The sequence below is a fragment of the Nerophis lumbriciformis genome, linkage group LG29, assembly GCF_033978685.3.
Source record: "Nerophis lumbriciformis linkage group LG29, RoL_Nlum_v2.1, whole genome shotgun sequence".
NCBI classification, from domain to species: Eukaryota; Metazoa; Chordata; class Actinopteri; order Syngnathiformes; family Syngnathidae; genus Nerophis; species Nerophis lumbriciformis.
In genome coordinates this window covers 29,962,416-29,985,738 of record NC_084576.2, presented here as the reverse complement: position 1 = coordinate 29,985,738, position 23,323 = coordinate 29,962,416, and the positions used below count along the sequence as shown (strand labels likewise).

The following is a 23,323-nucleotide window of genomic DNA, read 5'->3' as shown; positions in this document are numbered from 1 at the left end:
CAGCGGCTTTACTTTGAGCTCCCCCCGGATGACAGAGCTTCTCACCCTATCTCTAAGGGAGAGCCCTGCCACCCAGCGGAGGAAACTCATTTGGGCCGCTTGTACCCGTGATCTTGTCCTTTCGGTCATAACCCAAAGCTCATGACCATAGGTGAGGATGGGAACGTAGATCGACCGGTAAATTGAGAGCTTTGCCTTCCGGCTCAGCTCCTTCTTCACCACAACGGATCGATACAGCGTCCGTATTACTGAAGATGCCGCACCGATCCGCCTGTCGATCTCACGATTCACTCTTCCCTCACTCGTGAACAAGACTCCGAGGTACTTGAACTCCTCCACTTAGGGCAGGGTCTCCTCCCCAACCCGAAGATGGCATTCCACCCTTTTCCGGGCGAGAACCATGGACTCGGACTTGGAGGTGCTGATTCTCATCCCAGTCGCTTCATATATATATATATATATATATATATATATATATGTATGTATGTATGTATATATATATGTATGTATATATATATATATATATATATATATATATATATATATAATGTGTGTGTGTAAGCTGTGAAAATCTGCTGTACAGTATCTGTGCTTGGATCCTATTTTTAGGAACACAAATACAAAACCTCACAATAATGTCTGATTGAATGCTAAAAACGTTATGACAGACCGCCTTAAAAACGGAATGGAATTCAACTTTTTTTTTTACTGAATGAGACACCCAGAATGTACATGAAAATAAAGAATGTGGGATTTACAATATTCACTATGAACGATAAAACACTGAATATTGATAACACGCCAATGTGTGTGAAGTACTAGTATAGTATCGCGGTACTAATGAATCAAAAATGGTACTATGCCCTGTTTGAAAAGTACTTTTTTTTTTTAAGGTGTGTCCAAACTTTTGGCCTGTACTGTGTATATATATTTTTTTACATATTGTATTGCAATCTCTCAAATATAATCTTCTGTGTTCTTCCCTTGCAGTGAATTTGGATTGTTTTGTCAGTTGGCCTGTGCGAAGGTTGTAAGAAGACCGTCTGTCCCCCACCAGCGAGTCCTTATGCTCGAGAGACGCCGCAACCCGTGTCTTACAGAATGGATGATGTGGACTTAAAGACATTTGTGTACCAACATCAGCACTTTGTGTTCTGCTGCGGTGCTCAAACATTTGACAGAAGAACACCTCCCATCCACCACCTCCAATCTCTGCACCATGTGTGCAAAGGCTGACTTCAAGCAACAAGGAAAGGACATTTGAGACGTTCCTTTTTTTCTTTTTTGTACTTTTAGGTCCCAGGTACTGCACATACGAGCCTACAGCCCAAATGGAAGTCTCCTTATTCTAGTTTTTCACATCTAGTCTCCCTGTACTCTTGTGTGGGATGTCGGAAAAGCCTGATGACAAAATGGTGAAGTTCCTGGCTCCCCCTGCGAAGAGTGGAAACGGTCCCAGTTCCGGGTCGGACTCTATGGTTAACGAATCCCGCCCGACAGAAGTGAGACGGCGGCATCACACCATGGAGCGCGACCGCTGTAACCCCGAGCACCGCTTCTTCCGCCGCAGCGTCATCAGTGACTCCAATGCCACCGCGTTGGCCCTCCCTCTCCCCAGCAGGATCCCCATACCTGCCGCCGCCCAGCGCATTCAACCACGCGAGGCTGCGCCGCAGCGGCAACAGGTCGCCCCCGTACGCTCACCGCAGGTGGAACCGAATCTGCTCCGTAAGGACGAGTCCGCCCAGTCGCTAGAAGGGGTAGAGCGGAAAGACCCCGAAATCGCCAAGGCCAACGTAGTGCCTCTGGAGCAGGTGTCCACCGTCATACAGGAAGTCTGCGATGCCGAGGTGGCGGTGCCGGGACCCCATTCGCCGCCAGACTTGAGTCACATCGAGTCCGCCGAGGCAAAGGTGCCGCAAGAGGGGGAGGAAGAGGACAAGGACGCCGCCAAGGCTCGCGCCGAGGCGGAACAGAGGGAGGCTGAGAAAAAAGTGCAGGAGGACATCGAGGAGGCCGAGACGAAAGCAGTGGGGACCTCGCCGGACGGACGCTTCCTGAAGTTTGACATTGAAATCGGGCGTGGATCTTTTAAGACGGTCTACAAGGGTCTGGACACGGAGACCACAGTGGAGGTGGCTTGGTGTGAGTTACAGGTAAGAAACTATCCATTGCTTTTATTCGTCCATTTTCTACCTCTCGGGGTTGTGTGGGGAGGGGGCTGGAGCCTATCCCAGCCGCACTCGGGCGGATAGTGGCCACCTCATCACAGGGTCGACATCCACACACTCGGGCAGGGGTCTGCAACCCAAAACGTTGAGCCATATTGGACCAAAAATACAAAATCTGTCTGGAGCCGCAAAAAATGAAAAGTCTTATATAAGTGTTACAATGAAGGCAACACATGATGTAAGTGTCTATATTAGCCTACTATTAAAATGACCTTAAAAGTCTTATATAAGTGTTACAATGAAGGCAACACATGATGTAAGTGTCTATATTAGCCTACTATTAAAATGACCTTAAAAGTCTTATATAAGTGTTACAATGAAGGCAACACATGATGTAAGTGTCTATATTAGCCTACTATTAAAATGACCTTAAAAGTCTTATATAAGTGTTACAATGAAGGCAACACATGATGTAAGTGTCTATATTAGCCTACTATTAAAATGACCTTAAAAGTCTTATATAAGTGTTACAATGAAGGCAACACATGATGTAAGTGTCTATATTAGCCTACTATTAAAATGACTTTAAAAGTCTTATATAAGTGTTACAATGAAAGCAACACATGATGTAAGTGTCTATATTAGCCTACTATTAAAATGACCTTAAAAGTCTTATATAAGTGTTACAATGAAGGCAACACATGATGTAAGTGTCTATATTAGCCTACTATTAAAATGACCTTAAAAGTCTTATGTAAGTGTTAAAATGAAGGCAACACATGATGTAAGTGTCTATATTAGCTATATTAGCCTACTATTAAAATGACCTTTAAAGTCTTATATAAGTGTTACAATGAAGACAACACATGATGTAAGTGTCTATATTAGCTATATTAGCCTACTATTAAAATGACTTTAAAAGTCTTATGTAAGTGTTACAATGAAAGCAACACATGACGTATGTGTCTGTATTAGCTATAATAGCCTACTATCAAAATTACTTTAAAAAAGTCTTATAGGTGTTACAATGAAGACAACACATGATGTAAGTGTCTATATTAGTTATATTAGCCTACTATCAAAATGACTGTAAAAGCCGTATATAAGTGTTATAATAAAGACAACACATGACGTAAGTGTCTATTTTAGCTACATTAGCCTACTATCAAAATGACTGTAAAAGCCGTATATAAGTGTTATAATGAAGACAACACATGATGTGTCTATATTAGCTATAATAGCCTACTATCAAAATGACTGTGTCGCAGGCTGAAGCAAATCTTGGTTGACAGAAATGTTGAAATGTAATATTTATTCTACACATTTTTACAACATTAGAAACCATTAGTAAATCAGAGGCTACTCAGAAGGTGAGATAACTCCTGGAAATGACTGGCTTTTAATGGCCAAAGGTATAGATGTGTGTGTCCAAGTTAAAGGAAACTTCAGGCTGTCTTCTTCTAACAGATTTATTACAGTCTTTGGCAATCTAGGTAATGTTTGCTGTGGTCTGGAACAACAATGCAGCCAATATCACATACAGATAATGTGTCACGAGACATGCTAATATAAATTATATGCAAGTAAAGGATATTAAATGAGCTCAAATATACCTACAAATGAGGCATAATGATGCAATATGTACATACAGCTAGCCTAAATAGCATGTTAGCATCGATTAGCTTGCCGCCATCCATTTTCTACCGCTTGTCCCTTTTGGGGTCATGCAGTGACCAAATATGCCTGATTAGCACTCCAACAAGTCAATAAGATCAACAAAGCGCACCTTTGAGACAAAGGAGTGGAAGATTTGACATGTAAACAAACTGTTGCGTCACAGTCCACACTATGGTGAGTTCAAGAACTGCCGAAATGAGTAGGACAGAAGGACGCTCACCAAATAGTGTCATCAGTGAAGCATACACACAAACATATTAAACAGTGGGCTTTTTTAACAATTGGGAAGGTTTGTGTCATGTTTGTCCTCAAACAAAAAAATATATATTTTCACCCATCTTTTTCCATTTTCAAACCTTTTTTAAAAGTGCTCCATTAACATTTTACACTTAATTTACATCACTAATGGAAGAAGCACCACTTTTTTGAATCCATCTCAATTTTAAACAGTAGAGTGGATCTTTCAAATGTAAGCTCAATGTTGTGATGCTGGTGGACGTCTAATCACAATTTCTACTTTTGTCATCAGCATCACATATATTTTTCCCACCATAAAACAATTAAAAAAGGATGGAAATTTGACAAAATGTTCTTAATTGCTGGATTATACAAGATTTGTATGCCCAATCCTAATAGATAAGTGTTGAGGTGCTCACTGAGCTGAAGTCAATGAAGACTGATTAGGGTTTTTCTGCAACTTCAAAGGCAGATTTTTCATGTCTTGGTTGTCCAGATATTTCAGCTCGAGGAGTATCAGAAATGTACAGTTGGCTCATAACATTCCTGATATATAATGTGGTTTGTATTCACATGATTATTTAACGCCGAGTGCTCGTCTGACCACGTTTTACTCGCACTTTTGAAACAGCCCATTATGGTAATGGCTGTGTGTGTGCGTAAAACTGCTGTCAGCTGCAGTGTAATGGTCTTAGTCTATTGATGCATTTGAAGCAGTAAAGAGCATCTTGGGATCAGTGAGTGTGTAGATGTTATTTTGTTATATGCTGTTATCTCCTCGGGTTAGCAATAATTAAAAACTATTTCTCAGAGACCATGGAATTTGTGGCCGCACAGTAAGCCCTCCCCTCAGATAAAGTAATAGTTTACAGATTTAATGGAGCATACTTTGTGGTGTTTTCTGCTTACCCAATATTCTGTTTGCTGTCTCACCATAGGAACTGAACAGCAATTCATTGAAATGTTTTTTCAAGCTGGTTGCCCCTGTAGCCTCACACTTTGAAAACCACTACCGTGGACCATACAGTACGGTACTCTTTGAGGCCCTCAGTGCTATAGTCGTCTAACTTTTTACATTTTTTGTTTTGTTTTTGAACAAATGTTTGGACTTTAGATTACTAACTAAATCCTTCTGTGGTTTAATTCACTGTCTGTTTTAAAAAAAATATATATTATATATATATATATAGAAAATTAGTAACAACTAGGGATGTCCCGATCCAGGTTTTTGCATTTCCGATCCGATACCGATACTGACCGATACCGGCCTATCCGAGCATGTATTAAAGTTTAAAGTTATTTAGCCTACTTAGTTGTCAGAATCATGTTGAAAAGGGTTTTAGTACTCTTGATAACAACTAGCCAGCTGAATAAGGGGAGTTTGAATAATACACAATGGTTGGTAACAAGAAACTGACCTGTTTATTCAAGGGTAAACACAAAATAGACAAAATTATACATGACAAACAGAAATGGCATCATTGAACTAGGGCTGGGCGATATGGCCTTTTTTTAATATTGCGATATTTTAAGGCCATATTGCGATACACGATATATATCTCAATATTTTGCCTTAGCCTTGAATGAACACTTGATGCATATAATCACAGCAGTATGATGATTCTATGTGTTTTGATTGATTGATTGATTGAGACTTTTATTAGTAGGTTGCACAGTGAAGTACATATTCCGTACAATTGACCACTAAATGGTAACACCCCAATAAGTTTATCAACCTGTTTAAGTCGGGGTCCACTTAAATTGATTCATGATACAGATATATACTATCAGATATATACTATCATCATAATACAGTCATCACACAAGATAATCACATTGAATTATTTACATTATTTATAATCCAGGGTGTGGAGGGGGGCGCCGGATGTAAGTGTCAAAAAGACAGCCAAAAGAGTTTCATATGAGAATAAATCTAAAGTTAAAATATAGGGTAGAAATGCACCCATTTGCAGGAAATGTAGTCTTGATTTTCAAAATTTTCTTTCAAGGCTTGTATGTCTACATTAAAACATTCTTCTTCATACTGCATTAATATATGCTACTTTTAAACTTTCATGCAGAGAAGGAAATCACAACTAAAAAAATCACAAATTTTTTCATACGGTGTTGATGTGGAAATTTTTTGCCTCAGGATTTTGATGGTGTGGACGTGTGGCACTGAATGGAGATAAGCGTCTCGACAGACGTCACAATATTTGAACAATGATGACGAAAACTGTTTTCTCTGTCGTGTCCGTGTGTCGAAAATTGTTATGCGCTTATTTTTTTTATTTGATTTTGTGCGTGGCATAGATTTGCTATGCGCAGAGGACGCTTAAACAGTGCGCAATTGCACAAGCGCGCACCTTAGAGAGAACGTTGGTCACACGGCTGCGCTAGCATCACGGCTAACGTTAGCCATGCTGCTACCTCTCTGCTGGGGGAGGACGTATACGTATGTGACGTATGACGTGACAGTATGTGACGTGTGTAAGAAGGTGCGCTCGCTGTCTGTAAGAGGGAGACACAGGAAAGAGTGAGAAGAGCCTGTCGTGTAATGCCAGCAGCTAAAAGCAACTGCGTGAGAATTGTGGATGTGTTGAAGGTGTGCTGGAAAATGCGAAACGGAAATTACGGAGCAACAGAAAAGTGGAATGTATTATTTAAATCGGTGCGTAGGAAAACACGGACCGGAGTTTTTTTTTAAACTGGATCTGGATCGGCATTTTCCCATGCCTTGCCGATACGCAATTTTTGGCAAATATCGGCAGCCGATCCGATCCAAATATCGGATCGGGACATCCCTAGTAACAACTAAACATTTTCAAAGCCGAAGTTGGACCACTACACTTAAGATGGATTAAGTCGGGGGTCAGCAACCCGCGGCTCTTTAGCGCCGCCCTAGTGGCTCCCTGGACCTCTTTCAGAGATGGTTGAAAATGGAAAAATATGAAGAAGAAAAAACATATTTTTTGTTTTAACATATTTTCTGTAAGAGAACAAACCTTCCTAATGGTTAGAAATCCCACTGTTTATGTTATGCATGCTTCACTGATGAAAATATTTGGCAAGCACTGTTCTGTCCTACTAATTTAATCGATCTTTGAACTCACCGTACAACTTTCTCCGATGCTGCCACGGAAAGACGTGTTTTATGCCACTCCTTCTTTGTCTCATTTTGTCCACCAAACGTTGTTGATGTTATTGACTTGTTAGTGTTAATCAGGCATGTTTGGTCATCGATGCTAACATGCTAAATAAACTAGCTGTATGTACATATTGCATCATTATGCCTCGTTTGTAGGTATATTTCAGCTCATTTAATTTCCTTTACTTGTGTCCTCTGTGTATTTAATTTATATTTGCATGTGAATGTTGTCTATCTGTGTTGGCCCTGTGATGAGGTGGTGACTTGTCCAGGGTGTACCCAGAGTTCCGCCCGAATGCAGCTGAGATAGGCTCCAGCACCCCCCCGCGACCCCGTAAGGAACAAGCGGTAGAGAATGGATGGATGTCTCATGACACATTATCTGTGTGGCTGCATTTATGATAGTTGTTTGTGTGCCATGTTGTTCCAGACCACAGCAAACAATACCCAGCTTGCAAAGATTGTAACAAATCCATTAGAATAACTTAAACATGGCCATTCTAAGCCAGTCATTTCCAGGAGTTATCTCGTCCTGTGAGAAGCCTCCATTTTACTAATGATTACCAATGTTGCAAAAATGTGTAGACTAAAAATTGAAATACAACATTTCTGTCAACGAAGATTCGATAGTAGGCTAATATAGCTAATATAGACACTTGCATCATGTGTTTCCTTCATTATAACACTTATATAAGACTTTTAAAGTCATTTTGACAGTAGGCTAATATAGACACTTGCATCACATGTTGCCTTCATTGTAACACTTACATAAGACTTTTAAAGTAATTTTGATAGTAGACTAATATAGACACTTTAATCATGTGTTGCCTTCATTATAACACTTATATAAGGCTTTTAATTTTATGCGGCTCCAGGCAGATTTGTTTTTGTATTTTTGGTCCAATATGGCTCTTTCAACATTTTGGGTTGCCGACTTCTGGATTAAGTCATCAAATAGTCATTTTCCAACAATGGCCAAGGACCAAGGCAATTTCCTTTTTGACAGTTACCTGAGCAACTGCCTCTCTCTTCCCCTCCTAAGAGGTCGGACTGACTTGCATTTCCTTTTTTCGATTGTTTCCCCATGGTGTGCGGCAGAGGGACACCTGCCATTTCCCTTCTGTTGTTCTCAATCTTGGGAAATTGGTCAAAACGGGATGTTGTTTATTCTGTTCATAACTTTTATGGACAGAATTTCTAGGCGCAGTCAAGGCGTTGAGGGGATCTGGTTTGGTGGCTGCAGGATTAGGTCTCTGCTTTTTGCAGATGATGTGGTCCTGATGGCTTCATCTGGCCAGGATCTTCAGCTCTCGCTGGATCGGTTCGCAGCCGAGTGTGAAGCGACTGGGATGAGAATCAGCACCTCCAAGTCCGAGTCCATGGTTCTCGCCCGGAAAAGGGTGGAGTGCCATCTCCGGGTTGGGGAGGAGATCTTGCCCCAAGTGGAGGAGTTCAAGTACCTCGGAGTCTTGTTCACGAGTGAGGGAAGAGTGGATGGTGAGATCGACAGGCGGATCGGAGCGGCGTCTTCAGTAATGCGGACGCTGTATCGATCCGTTGTGGTGAAGAAGGAGCTGAGCCGGAAGGCAAAGCTCTCAATTTACCGGTCGATCTACGTTCCCATCCTCACCTATGGTCATGAGCTTTGGGTTATGACCGAAAGGACAAGATCACGGGTACAAGCGGCCGAAATGAGTTTCCTCCGCCGGGTGGCGGGGCTCTCCCTTAGAGATAGGGTGAGAAGCTCTGCCATCCGGGGGGAGCTCAAAGTAAAGCCGCTGCTCCTCCACATCGAGAGGAGCCAGATGAGGTGGTTCGGGCATCTGGTCAGGATGCCACCCGAACGCCTCCCTAGGGAGGTGTTTAGGGCACGTCCGACCGGTAGGAGGCCGCGGGGAAGACCCAGGACACGTTGGGAAGACTATGTCTCCCGGCTGGCCTGGGAACGCCTCGGGGTCCCACAGGAAGAGCTGGACGAAGTGGCTGGGGAGAGGGAAGTCTGGGCTTCCCTGCTTAGGCTGCTGCCCCCGCGACCCGACCTCAGATAAGCGGAAGAAGATGGATGGATGGATGGATGGGATGTTGTTTAGTAAATGGTGCCCTGAACGCTCCTGTGAATGGAAGTCATGTGGAGTCAGCTTGGCCCGCAGGGTTGATTGTAGTTCCCCATATTGATCTACAGTGGTGGTCAAAAGTTTACATACACTTGTAAAGAACATCATGTCATGGCTGTCTTGAGTTTCCAATCATTTCTACAACTCTTCATTTTTTTGGGATAGAGTGATTGGAGCACATACTTGTTGGTCACAAAAACATTCATGAAGTTTGGTTCTTTTAAGGGTCTACTGAAAATGTGCTGGGTCAAAAGTATACATACATATTTGCTTACATGTCCCTTGGCAAGTTTCACTGCAATAAGGCACTTTTGGTAGCCATCCACAAGCTTCTGGTGGAATTTTTGACCACTCCTCTTGACAAAATTGGTGCAGTTCAGCTAAATGTGTTGGTTTTCTGACATGGACTTGTTTCTTCAGCATTGTCCACACGTTTAAGTCAGGACTTTGGGAAGGCCATTCTAAAATCTTAAAGGGGAACATTATCACCAGACCTATGTAAGCGTCAATATATACCTTGATGTTGCAGAAAAAAGACCATATATTTTTTTTTAACCGATTTCCGAACTCTAAATGGGTGAATTTTGGCGAATTAAACGCCTTTCTAATATTCGCTCTCGGAGCGATGACGTCACATCGGGAAGCAATCCGCCATTTTCTCAAACAGAGTCAAATCAGCTCTGTTATTTTCCGTTTTTTTCGACTGTTTTCCGTACCTTGGAGACATCATGCCTCGTCGGTGTGTTGTCGGAGGGTGTAACAACACGAACAGGGACGGATTCAAGTTGCACCAGTGGCCCAAAGATGCCAAAGTGGCAAGAAATTGGACGTTTGTTCCGCACACTTTACCGACGAAAGCTATGCTACGACGGAGATGGCAAGAATGTGTGGATATCCTGCGACACTCAAAGCAGATGCATTTCCAACCATAAAGTCAAAGAAATCTGCCGCCAGACCCCCATTGAATCTGCCGGAGTGTGTGAGCAATTCAGGGACAAAGGACCTCGGTAGCACGGCAAGCAATGGTGGCAGTTTGTTCCCGCAGACGAGCGAGCTATCGACCCTAGCTTCCCTGGCCTGCTGACATCAACTCCAAAACTGGACAGATCAGCTTTCAGGAAAAGATAGCGGATGAGGGTATGTCTACAGAATATATTAATTGATGAAAATTGGGCTGTCTGCACTCTCAAAGTGCATGTTGTTGCCAAATGTATTTCATATGCTGTAAACCTAGTTCATAGTTGTTAGTTTCCTTTAATGCCAAACAAACACATACCAATCGTTGGTTAGAAGGCGATCGCCGAATTCGTCCTCGCTTTCTCCCGTGTCGCTGGCTGTCGTGTCGGTTTCGCTTGCATACGGTTCAAACCGATATGGCTCAATAGCTTCAGTTTCTTCTTCAATTTCGTTTTCGCTACCTGCCTCCACACTACAACCATCCGTTTCAATACATGCGTAATCTGTTGAATCGCTTAAGCCGCTGAAATCCGAGTCTGAATCCGAGCTAATGTCGCTATAGCTTGCTGTTCTTTCCGCCATGTTTGTTTGTGTTGGCTTCACTATGTGACGTCACAGGAAAATGGACGGGTGTTTATAACGATGGTTAAAATCAGGCACTTTGAAGCTTTTTTTTAGGGATATTGCGTGATGGGTAAAATTTTGAAAAAAACTTCGAAAAATAAAATAAGTCACTGGGAACTGATTTTTAATGGTTTTAACCCTTCTGAAATTGTGATAATGTTCCCCTTTAATCGTAGCCTGATTTAGCCATTCCTTTACCACTTTTGACGTGTGTTTGGGGTCATTGTCCTGTTGGAACACCCAACAGCGCCCAAGACCCAACCTCCGGGCTGATGATTTTAGCTTGTCCGGAAGAATTTGGCGGTAATCCTCCTTTTTCATTGTCCCATTTACTCTCTGTAAAGCACCAGTTCCATCGGCAGCAAAACAGGCCCAGAGCATAATACTACCACCACCATGCTTTACGGTAGGGATGGTGTTCCTGGGATTAAAGGCCTCACCTTTTCTCCTCCAAACATATTGCTGGGTATTGTGGCCAAACAGCTCAATATTTGTTTCACTTGACATCACACGGACAAAGATAAGATCTTCTGGAGGAAAGTTGTTTTGATCGCGACTATACGTACACGGACAAACTCGACTAAAGGTCATGTGAATTGATAATAGCCACCTTTCTTAAATGATACTTGGCCTTCAGTTGATTTGAGTTGCCGTTCTGAGCAAATTGGCCTTCAATTAGCGGTAGATTCAGAGCAGATTTGCAGCACCAGAAGCTGAAATCTGCTTTTTTTTGCATTTGAAAAGTAGCTTTCTGCTGCTCCGTGTCAAGCCGAGGCAGCTACATGGCCCTCAGCAAGCTTTGACCTCGTTCACCGCATGATTGTTTGCTCTTCCTGTCACGCTCTCCGCCTCGTCATGAGAGTCGGCAGCAGCAGCACACGTACAAGCGCAGCCTCACATGCACACTTCAGAACAATGTGAAGATTAAAGGCGCGCGCCCCTCCCCCGCCGCTCGCCGGCGCCCCGCGCGCATGCTCGCTGCGTTCATGCTCTGGATGCTTGTGTGAATGTAAAATGGGTCACATTCCTGACAGAAGAATCTCCTGTGTGAAGCACAGCAGGCTGGCTTGCCAAGGCCTGTTTCTGCGCCATCACTCCGCCTCCCACACACTTTCTTTATCTTCGCCATTGATGCCCTTAAGTTTACATTTCTTTGTTTACTATCAGATTTATATTACCCTTATTGTGTGAATGCTCCCTGTGGTTTTTTATTCTTCTTCTTCTCCAGATTTTGGCGCGCCCTACCTTCCACATTTTTCACCCGATTCAAACCATTCCAACTTCAAACTATTCAGGAATCACAGGCTTTCCCTTGACAAATTCCCAAAAATTCCCAGATTTCCCAGAATTGCAGGTTTTCCAGGACATTTTTCCCATTCAAAATTAATTGGCCATTTTTCTAACTTCCACCATTTCCAAAATGTTCAAACCATTCCACCTTCAACACATTCCACCATTCTGGACATTCAAACTTCCCTTGTTCCAAGTTCAAAAAAATTACAGGATTTTCCAGAATTCCTGGTTTTCCAGAGCCCTATATCCACCCTTTTTTCTGGCGACTACTTCCACATTTTTCAACGCATTTCAACCGCTCCACCGTCAAATCAGGACAACAAACTAAGTTGTTTTTTTAAACTGGAAAATTTCCCCGGTTTTCCAGGAATACAATTTCTCTATTCAACATGTTACTCCTTCAACATTTCTTGACCGATTTGGAATATTCAAACACCAACCCTTTCAACTCATTCAGACCATTCAAGTTTTTTTTACCATTTTCAAAAAAATTCCCGATTTTCCCTCCACAATTCCCACATTCTTCAACCCATTCAAACCATTCCCCCTTTGACTCATTCCAGCATTCTGGAATCTCAAACTACCCTTTTTCCAAGTTGAAAAAAATTCCAGGATTTTCCAGAATTCCTGGTTTTCCGGAGCCCTATTTCCACCCTTTTTTCTGGCGACTACTCCTTCCACATTTTTCAATGCATTTCAACCGTTCCACCATTAAAACATTCCTCTTAATCAGGACAATAAACTAACTGGAAAAATTCCCGAAATTCCAGGAATTCCGTAATACAATTTCTCAATTCAACATGTTACTACTTCATTTCTTGACCGATTTGGAAAATTTCAACACCAATCATTTCAACTCATTCAAGTTTTTTTTTACCATTTTCAAAAAAAAATCCCGCTTTTACCTCCACAATTCCCACATTCTTCAACCCATTCAAACCATTCCCCCTTTGACTCATTCCAGCATTCTGGAATCTCAAACTTCCCTTTTTCCAAGTTCAAAAAAATTCCAGGATTTTCCAGAATTCCTGGTTTTCCAGAGCCCTATTTCCACCCTTTTTTCTGGCGACTACTCCTTCCACATTTTTCAACGCATTTAAACCATTCCACCATTAAAACATTCCTCTTAATCAGGACAATAAACTAACTGGAAAAATTCCCGGTTTTCCCGAAATTCCAGGAATTCCGTAATACAATTTCTCAATTGAACATGTTACTACTTCTTTTCTTGACCGATTTGGAAAATTTCAACACCAACCATTTCAACTCATTCAGACCATTCAAGTTTTTTACCTTTTTCAAAAAAATTCCCGCTTTTCCCAAATGTTTTGGAAATTCCCATTGAAATTAATGGGACATACTTCAATCCTCCACAATTCCCACATTCTTGAACCCATTCAAACCATTCCACCTTTGACACATTCCACCATTCTGGACATTCAAACTTCCCTTTTACAAGTTAAAAAAAAATTCCAGGATTTTCCAGAATTCCTGGTTTTCCGGAGCCCTATTTCCACCCTTTTTTCTGGCGACTACTCCTTCCACATTTTTCAACGCATTTTAACCGCTCCACAGTCAAATATGGACAAAAAACTATGTTGTTTTTTAAACTGGAAAAATTCCCAGTTTTCCCGAAATTCCAGGAACTCTGTAATACAATTTCTCTATTCAACATGTTACTACTTCAACATTTCTCGACCGATTTGGAACATTTCAACACCAACCATTTCAACTCATTCAGACCATTCACGATTTTTACCATTTTCAAAAAAACTCCCGCTTTTCCCGAAATTCCCAAATGTTTTTGAAATTCCCATTGAAATTAATGGGACATTCTTCAACCGTCCACAATTCCCACATTCTTTAATCCATTCAAACCATTCCCCCTTTGACTCATTCCATCCACCATTCTGGAAATTCAAACTACCCTTTTTCCAAGTTCAAAAAAATTCCAGATTTTTCCAGAATTCCTGGTTTTCCGGAACCTTTTTTTCTGGCGACTACTCCTTCCTCATTTTTCAACGCATTTCAACCGTTCCACCATCAAAACATTCCTCTTAATCAGGACAAAAACAAAGTTGTTTTTCGAACTGGAAAAATTCCCCGGGGTTCCCGAAATTCCAGGAATTCCGTAATACAATTTCTCTATTCAACATGTTACTCCTTCAACATTTCTTGACCGATTTGGAACATTCAAACACCAACCATTTCAACTCATTCAGACCATTCAAGTTTTTTTTACCATTTTCAAAAAAATTCCCGCTTTTCCCTCCACAATTCCCACATTCTTCAACCCATTCAAACCATTCCCCCTTTGACTCATTCCAGCATTCTGGAATCTCAAACTACCCTTTTTCCAAGTTCAAAAAAATTCCAGGATTTTCCAGAATTCCTGGTTTTCCAGAGCCCTATTTCCACCCTTTTTTCTGGCGACTACTCCTTCCACATTTTTCAACGCATTTCAACCGTTCCACCATTAAAACATTCCACTTAATCAGGACAAAAAACTAACTGGAAAAATTGCCGGTTTTCCCGAAATTCCAGGAATTCCGTAATACAATTTCTCAATTCAACATATTACTACTTCATTTCTTGACCGATTTGGAAAATTTCAACACCAACCATTTCAACTCATTCAAGTTTTTTTTTTTTACCATTTTCAAAAAAATTCCCGCTTTTCCCTCCACAATTCCCACATTCTTCAACCCATTCAAACCATTCCACCTTTGACACATTCCACCATTCTGGACATTCAAACTTCCCTTTTTCCAAGTTCAAAAAAATGTCAGGTTTTTCCAGAATTCCTGGTTTTCCGGAGCCCTATTTCCACCCTTTTTTCTGGCGACTACTCCTTCCACATTTTTCAACGCATTTCAACCGCTCCACCGTCAAATCAGGACAAAAAACTAAGTTGTTTTTTTAAACTGGAAAATTTCCCCGGTTTTCCCGAAATTCCAGGAATACAATTTCTCTATTCAACATGTTACTACTTCAACATTTCTCGACCGATTTGGAACATTTCAACACCAACCATTTCAACTCATTCAGACCATTCAAGATTTTTACCATTTTCAAAAAAACTCCCGCTTTTCCCGAAATTCCCAAATGTTTTGGAAATTCCCATTGAAATTAATGGGACATTCTTCAACCCTCCACAATTCCCACATTCTTCAATCCATTCAAACCATTCCCCCTTTGACTCATTCCATCCACCATTCTGGAAATTCAAACTACCCTTTTTCCAAGTTAAAAAAAATTCCAGGTTTTTCCAGAATTCCTGGTTTTCAGGAACCTTTTTTTCTGGCGACTACTTCCTCATTTTTCAACGCATTTCAACCGTTCCACCATCAAAACATTCCTCTTAATCAGGACAAAAAACAAAGTTGTTTTTCGAACTGGAAAAATTCCCCGGTTTTCCCGAAATTCCAGGAATTCCGTAATACAATTTCTCTATTCAACATGTTACTCCTTCAACATTTCTTGACCGATTTGGAATATTCAAACACCAACCCTTTCAACTCATTCAGACCATTCAAGTTTTTTTTACCATTTTCAAAAAAATTCCCGCTTTTCCCTCCACAATTCCCACATTCTTCAACCCATTCAAACCATTCCCCCTTTGACTCATTCCAGCATTCTGGAATCTCAAACTACCCTTTTTCCAAGTTCAAAAAAATTCCAGGATTTTCCAGAATCCCTGGTTTTCCAGAGCCCTATTTCCACCCTTTTTTCTGGCGACTACTCCTTCCACATTTTTCAAAGCATTTCAACCGTTCCACCATTAAAACATTCCTCTTAATCAGGACAATAAACTAACTGGAAAAATTCTTGGTTTTCCTGAAATTCCAGGAATTCCGTAATACAATTTCTCAATTGAACATGTTACTACTTCATTTCTCGACCGATTTGGAAAATTTCAACACCAACCATTTCAACTCATTCAGACCATTCAAGTTTTTAACCTTTTTCAAAAAAATTCCCACTTTTCCCAAATGTTTTGGAAATTCCCATTGAAATTAATGGGACATACTTCAACCCTCCACAATTCCCACATTCTTGAACCCATTCAAACCATTCCACTTTTGACACATTCCACCATTATAGACATTCAAACTTCCCTTTTTCCAAGTTCAAAAAAATTTGAGGATTTTCCAGAATTCCTGGTTTTCCAGGGCCCTATTTCCACCCTTTTTTCTGGCGACTACTTCCACATTTTTCAACGCATTTTAACCGCTCCACCGTGAAATGTGGACAAAAAACTATTGTTTTTTAAACTGGAAAAATTCCCAGTTTTCCCGAAATTCCAGGAATACCGTAATACACATTCTCAATTCAACTTGTTACTACATCATTTCTCGACCGATTTGGAAAATTTCAACACCAACCATTTCAACAAGTTTTTTACCATTTACAAAATGTTCAAACCATTCCACCTTCAACACATTCCACCATTCTGGACATTCAAACTTCCCTTTTTCCAAGTTCAAAAAAATTACAGGATTTTCCAGAATTCCTGGTTTTCCAGAGCCCTATATCCACCCTTTTTTCTGGCGACTACTTCCACATTTTTCAACGCATTTCAACCGCTCCACCGTCAAATCAGGACAACAAACTAAGTTGTTTTTTTAAACTGGAAAATTTCCCCGGTTTTCCAGGAATACAATTTCTCTATTCAACATGTTACTCCTTCAACATTTCTCGACCGATTTGGAAAATTTCAACACCAACCATTTCAACTCATTCAGACCATTCAGGTTTTTTACCTTTTTCGAAAAAATTCCCGCTTTTCCCAAATGTTTTGGAAATTCCCATTGAAATTAATGGGACATACTTCAACCCTCCACAATTCCCACATTCTTCAACCCATTCAAATCATTCCACCTTTGACACATTCCACCATTCTGGACATTCAAACTTCCCTTTTCCAAGTTAAAAAAAAATTCCAGGATTTTCCAGAATTCCTGGTTTTCCGGAGCCCTATTTCCACCCTTTTTTCTGGCGACTACTCCTTCCACATTTTTCAACGCATTTTAACCGCTCCACCGTCAAATATGGACAAAAAACTTGTTTTTTAAACTGGAAAAATTCCCAGTTTTCCCGAAATTCCAGGAATACCGTAATACACATTCTCAATTCAACTTGTTACTACCTCATTTCTCGACCGATTTGGAAAATTTCAACACCAACCATTTCAACAGGTTTTTTTACCATTTACAAAAAAAAATCTCGCTTTTTCCAAAATTCCCAAATATTTTGGAAATTCTCATTTAAATGAATGGGAAATTCTACAACCCTCCACAATCCCCACATTGTTCAACCCATTGAAATCATTCCACCTTTGACACATTCCACCATTCTGGAAATTCAAAGTACTCTTTTTCCAAGTTCAAAAAAATATCTCGTTTTTCCCCAAAGGGGAAAGTTCCCACTGAAATGAATGGGACATTTTTCCAAGTTGCACAATTCCCACATTTTTCAACCGATTCAAACCATTCCAACATCACTCATCCTGGACATTCAAACTAACACTTTCCCAAGTTCCAAACCAAATTCTGGTTTTCCTGGAAATTCAAACTCTTCAACATTCCAACCATTCCAACATTCAAACCCTCTCAGCGTTTAAACGATTTCAACATTTCAACTATTTCTACATTCGTCCTACATTCCATTAGCATTTCAGTTCAATGTCAGCTCTTCAACATTCAAACCATTCCAACTATTCTTACATTCCTATTACATTCTGTCAGCATTTCACTTCAACTTCAGCATTGGAGCATTCACACGCAATTCCTTCAGGAATCGCATCTTCTAGTTGCTTTGACACTGCATTCGCTTGTGAGTTTAATGTTTGTTTTATTTTATAAGCTTATTGTTAGTTAGTTAGTTTTAGTTTATCATTTTTTCAGTCAGTGGTCAACAAAATAAACAAGCAGGTTTATATTCATAAATTGACAATTCTACAGACCCAAAGGGTTTAGGCTGAAGATGAGCACTCATTTGTCCTAACCCAGCAGTCGGCAACCCAAAATGTTGAAAGAGCCATATTGGACCAACAATACAAAAAAAAATCTGTCTGGAGCCGCAAACAATTAAAAGCCTTATATAATAAGTGTTATAATGAAGGCAACACATGATATAAGTGTCTATATAAGCTATATTAGCCTACTATCAAAGGCTGACGCAAATCTTCGTTGACAGAAATGGTGTATTTTAAGTTTTATTCTACACATTTTTGCAACATTGGAAATCATTAGTAAAATGGAGGCTTCTCACAGGATGAGATAACTCCTGGAAATTACCGACTCAGAATAGCTAAAGGTATAGATGTGTGTGTCCAAGTTAAAGGGGAACATTATCACAATTTCAGAAGGGTTAAAACCATTAAAAATCAGTTCCCAGTGGCTTATTTTATTTTTCGAAGTTTTTTTCAAAATTTTACCCATCTCGCAATATCCCTAAAAAAAGCTTCAAAGTGCCTGATTTTAACCATCGTTATATACACCCGTCCATTTTCCTGTGACGTCACACAGTGATGCCAATACAAACAAACATGGCGCATAGAACAGCAAGGTATAGCGACATTAGCTCGGATTCAGACTCGGGTTTAAGCGATTCAACAGATTACGCATGTATTGAAACGGATGGTTGTAGTGTGGAGGCAGGTAGCGAAAACGAAATTGAAGAAGAAACTGAAGCTATTGAGCCATATCGGTTTGAACCGTATGCAAGCGAAACCGACAAAAACGACGCGACACGGGAGAAAGCGAGGACGAATTTGGCGATCGCCTTCTAACCAACGATTGGTATGTGTTTGTTTGGCATTAAAGGAAACTAACAACTATGAACTAGGTTTACAGCATACGAAATACATTTGGCAACAACATGCACTTTGAGAGTGCAGACAGCCCAGTTTTCATCAATTAAATATTCTGTAGACATACCCTCAACTAACAACTATGAACTAGGTTTACAGCATATGAAATAGATTTGGCAACAACATGCACTTTGAGAGTGCAGACAGCCCAGTTTTCATCAATTAATATATTCTGTAGACATACCCTCATCCGCTCTCTTTTCCTGAAAGCTGATCTGTCCAGTTGGAAATGCATCTGCTTTGAGCGTCGCAGGATATCCACACATTCTTGCCATCTCTGTCGTAGCATAGCTTTCGTCGGTAAAGTGTGCGGAACAAACGTCCAATTTCTTGCCACTTTGGCATCTTTGGGCCACTGGTGCAACTTGAATCCGTCCCTGTTCGTGTTGTTACACCCTCCGACAACACACCGACGAGGCATGATGTCTCCAAGGTACGGAAAACAGTCGAAAAAAACGGAAAATAACAGAGCTGATTTGACTCGGTGTTTGAGAAAATGGCGGATTGCTTCCTGATGTGACGTCATCGCTCTGAGAGCGAATAATAGAAAGGCGTTTAATTCGCCAAAATTCACCCATTTAGAGTTCGGAAATCGGTTAAAAAAATATATGGTCTTTTTTCTGCAACATCAAGGTATATATTGACGCTTACATAGGTCTGGTGATAATGTTCCCCTTTAAAGGAAGCGGCAGGCTGTCTTCTTCTAATAGATTTATTACAATCTTTGGCAAGCTAGGTAATGTTTGCTGTGGTCTGGAACAACAAGGCACACAAACGACTATCATAAATGCAGCCAATATTACACACAGATAATATGTCATGAGACATGCAAATATAGATTAAATACACAAAGGACATAAGTAAAGGATATTAAATGAGCTCAAATATACCTACACATGAAGCACTATGATGCAATATGTACATACAGCTAGCCTAAATAGCATGTTGGCATTAATCAACTTGCTGTCATGCATTGACCAAGTGCTTTTCAAGGCCCATTCACAATGTGTCTCTCCTTTTTCCCCTTTTTCTTCTTTTTTCCGGGCGTTGTTGGAAGATGTCACCAGAGATCGTGACCTTGAAATATGTGCTCTGAAACGCATTCTTATTATACTTTTTTTACTCTTGCCAATGACATATCTCCTTTATTTTTTTAGTTGATTTACTTTTTTTTACTTTAAAAGAGAACTGCACTTTTTTGGGGAATTTTGCCTATCGTTCACGTTCATTATGAAAGACATGACGACAGATGTATTTTTTATGCATTCTAAACAAATAAAAAAATATGCTTACAATGGAGCCCATTGGAGCTGCTCTATTCTGCCTATAAAGCCCTTAAAAAAAACATCTAAACACCTCTTTTAAGGTGTCATATACTGTACATGATGTAAGTATATATGTAATGTTGTCATTTATGATAACATTTACATATTTTGGTCATTTTAAGCATACGTGGCACTTTAATTAACTTTTTTTTTTTTGTTGCAAGCTTTGTTTCAATGAGTCATCTCTTTACTCTTTTATTTGTTTATTTACAAGTACGAATGCATTTTTTTTTTAAATACATCCAACATGTTTTTCATTATGATTGTGAATGATAGGCAAAATTACAAAAATAACAAAACCTAACCCTTCTCAGGGGAATCTGAGCCCCATTGGGCACGGGGAGCTTCAAATGTAACCCTCTTTTTTGATTTGTTTTTGATTATTGTGATGTGCTACTGCAGTGTTTTAAGATGTTTAATTATAATCAGGTGGTGTGTGTCACGTGCCACGGTTGATGTGTTCTGAAACACGAGCATGGAAACATGACACTCTTAAATACCCGCGGTTCAGCTGATGGTCATCACTCCAGAGAAATCCCCTCACATGGTGGTTAAAGCTGTCCCATGATCACCCGAGTTTTTTTAATTTCCTTTTCTGTCCTCCATATTTATTTTGCAGACATGCACTATAATGCCAAAAGTATTTGGCCACCCATCCAAATGATGAGAATCAGGTGTCCTAATCACTTGTCCCGGCCACAGGTGTATAAAAACAAGCACTTAGGCATGGAGACTGTTTCTACAAACATTTGTGAAAGAATGGGCCGCTCTCAGTGATTTCCAGCGTGGAACTGTCATAGGATGCAGTGTTTCCCACAGGACAGGCATCTATTTGTGGTGGTGTGGTCGGGGGGGGGGGGGGTGGCAGCGGCGATGACCAAGAAGAACGCGGAGTTGGAATATAAGTACAACACTTTATGTACATATTTAGCTCATTAAAATTACCGACAGGAAGGCGAGAAACACTTTATTTCAACAGACTCTGGCGCCGTACCTGTGCCGTACCTGTCGTCAAAACTCCAAAGACCGACTGCACAGTTGCGCTAACAAAATAAGAGTCTCAGAAAGCTGGCGTGCACAAGTTAGCAAGCTACGGAGTTTGCCGACAATGTATTTCTTGTAAAGTGTATACAAAGGAGTACGGAAGCTGGACAAATAAGATGCCAAAAACCAACCACTTTCATGTGGTATTGGACAGAAAGGAGGACTTTTTTTCTCCTCCATTCGAAAATGCGGATGTTATCAGCACCACTGTCTGATTCCTATCAATGCAAGTCATCAGAATCAGGTAATACACCAACTTATATTCTTGTCTTCATGAAAGAAAGGAATCTATATGTGTTAAACATGCTTGTATTATCTTTAAACACCTTTAACTTGTTAACAATATTAACTATATGTGTTAAACTTGTTAACAATATTAACTATATGTGTTAAACATGCTTGTATTATCTTTAAACACCTTTAACTTAACAATATTAACTATATGTATTAAACATACTTGTATTATCATTAAACACCTTTAATTTATTAACAATATTAACTATATGTGTTAAACATGCTTGCATTATCATTAAACACCTTTAACTTGATAACAAAAACATATATTTCATAAATAAGTAAATATAAATGATATATATGAATGAGGTAGATCCCCACGACTTGATCAATTGAAAAGTAGCTCGCCTGCAGAAAAAGTGTGAGCACCCCTGAACAGGTCAGCCACCTGTTTAAAGCCCGATCACAGTTGAAATCTTGAAATGAAGGGCCTTTAATGGCCAAAACATTAACCTGGACAACATTTTAACAGCTGGTTGGCTCAGATTTTATTCTTTTCATTGCATTCACATGCTGCAGTGGACAGTGGACAATTTATCTTCAGTATTAATGCAGTATCTGAAGCACCGTCTCCACGTGTGTTTATTGACAACAGGGTTATAACCTGCACACGTTAGCTCGTCGGTATGAAAACAGGAGACTGTTACTACTTAATGAAGCAGCGTCAGGCTGCTCACAATCAGTGAAACGCTCGGTGAAATCGCGGATTAACGTTAAATATATGACGAGCCGCGAGCGATGCAGCTATAACCTATATTACCCTCATATTTTGATTCGGTCGGTCCGTTCTTTTACTTCGTCGTCTTCTTCTTCTTCTTCTTCTTCTTCTTCTGGCCCACCAGGTGAATTAAGTGCTATTGGCGGAGTTACAATGCATAGTAGGCTACCGCCACCTACTGCACCGGAGTTGTAACTACAAGGTACATTCACAGACAGAGTCTCATTGCTTTTATGAGCGGTCGAGCGAGTCAAAAGCCGAAAAATCCATTTGTGGCGGACGTAATTCTTTCGTGGCGGGCCGCCACAAATAAATGAATGTGTGGGAAACACTGGGATGCCACCTGTGCAACAAATCCAGTCGTGAAATTTCCTCGCTCCTAAATATTCCAAAGTCAACTGTCGGCTTTATTATAAGAACATGGAAGAGTTTGGGAACAACAGCAACTCAGCCACCAAGTGGTAGGCCATGTAAACTGACAGAGAGGGGTCAGCATAGTGCAAAGACTTTCTGCACAGTCAGTTGCTACAGAGCTCCGAACTTCATGTGACCTTCCAATAAGCCCACGTACAGTACGCAGAGAGCTTCATGGAATGGGTTTCCATGGCCGAGCGGCTGCATCTAAGCCATGCATCGCCAAGTCCAATGCAATGCGTGGGATGCAGTGGTGTAAAGCACTTCACCACTGGACTCTAGAGCAGTGGAGACGCCTTCTCTGGACTGATGAATCACACTTTTCCGTCTAACAATCTGATGGACCAGTCTGAGTTTGTAAGTTGCCAGGAGAACGCTACATTTTGGACTGCATTGTGCCTAGTGTGAAATTTGGTGGAGGAGGAAATATGGT

General features: G+C 40.5%; 1 protein-coding gene across 4 annotated transcripts in view; it reads left to right on the top strand.

Moving 5' to 3' along the window:
• The window catches only part of wnk1a (WNK lysine deficient protein kinase 1a), a 109,234-nt gene that overhangs the window by 6,680 nt on the left and 79,231 nt on the right, over positions 1–23,323 (top strand). For all 4 annotated transcript variants that reach the window (XM_061924542.2, XM_061924541.2, XM_061924539.2 and 1 more), the window contains exon 2: positions 991–2,156. In XM_061924542.2, the coding sequence (XP_061780526.1) occupies positions 1,389–2,156 (768 nt within the window). In that variant the 5' untranslated portion in view covers positions 991–1,388. The remainder of the gene's footprint in view (positions 1–990; positions 2,157–23,323) is intronic.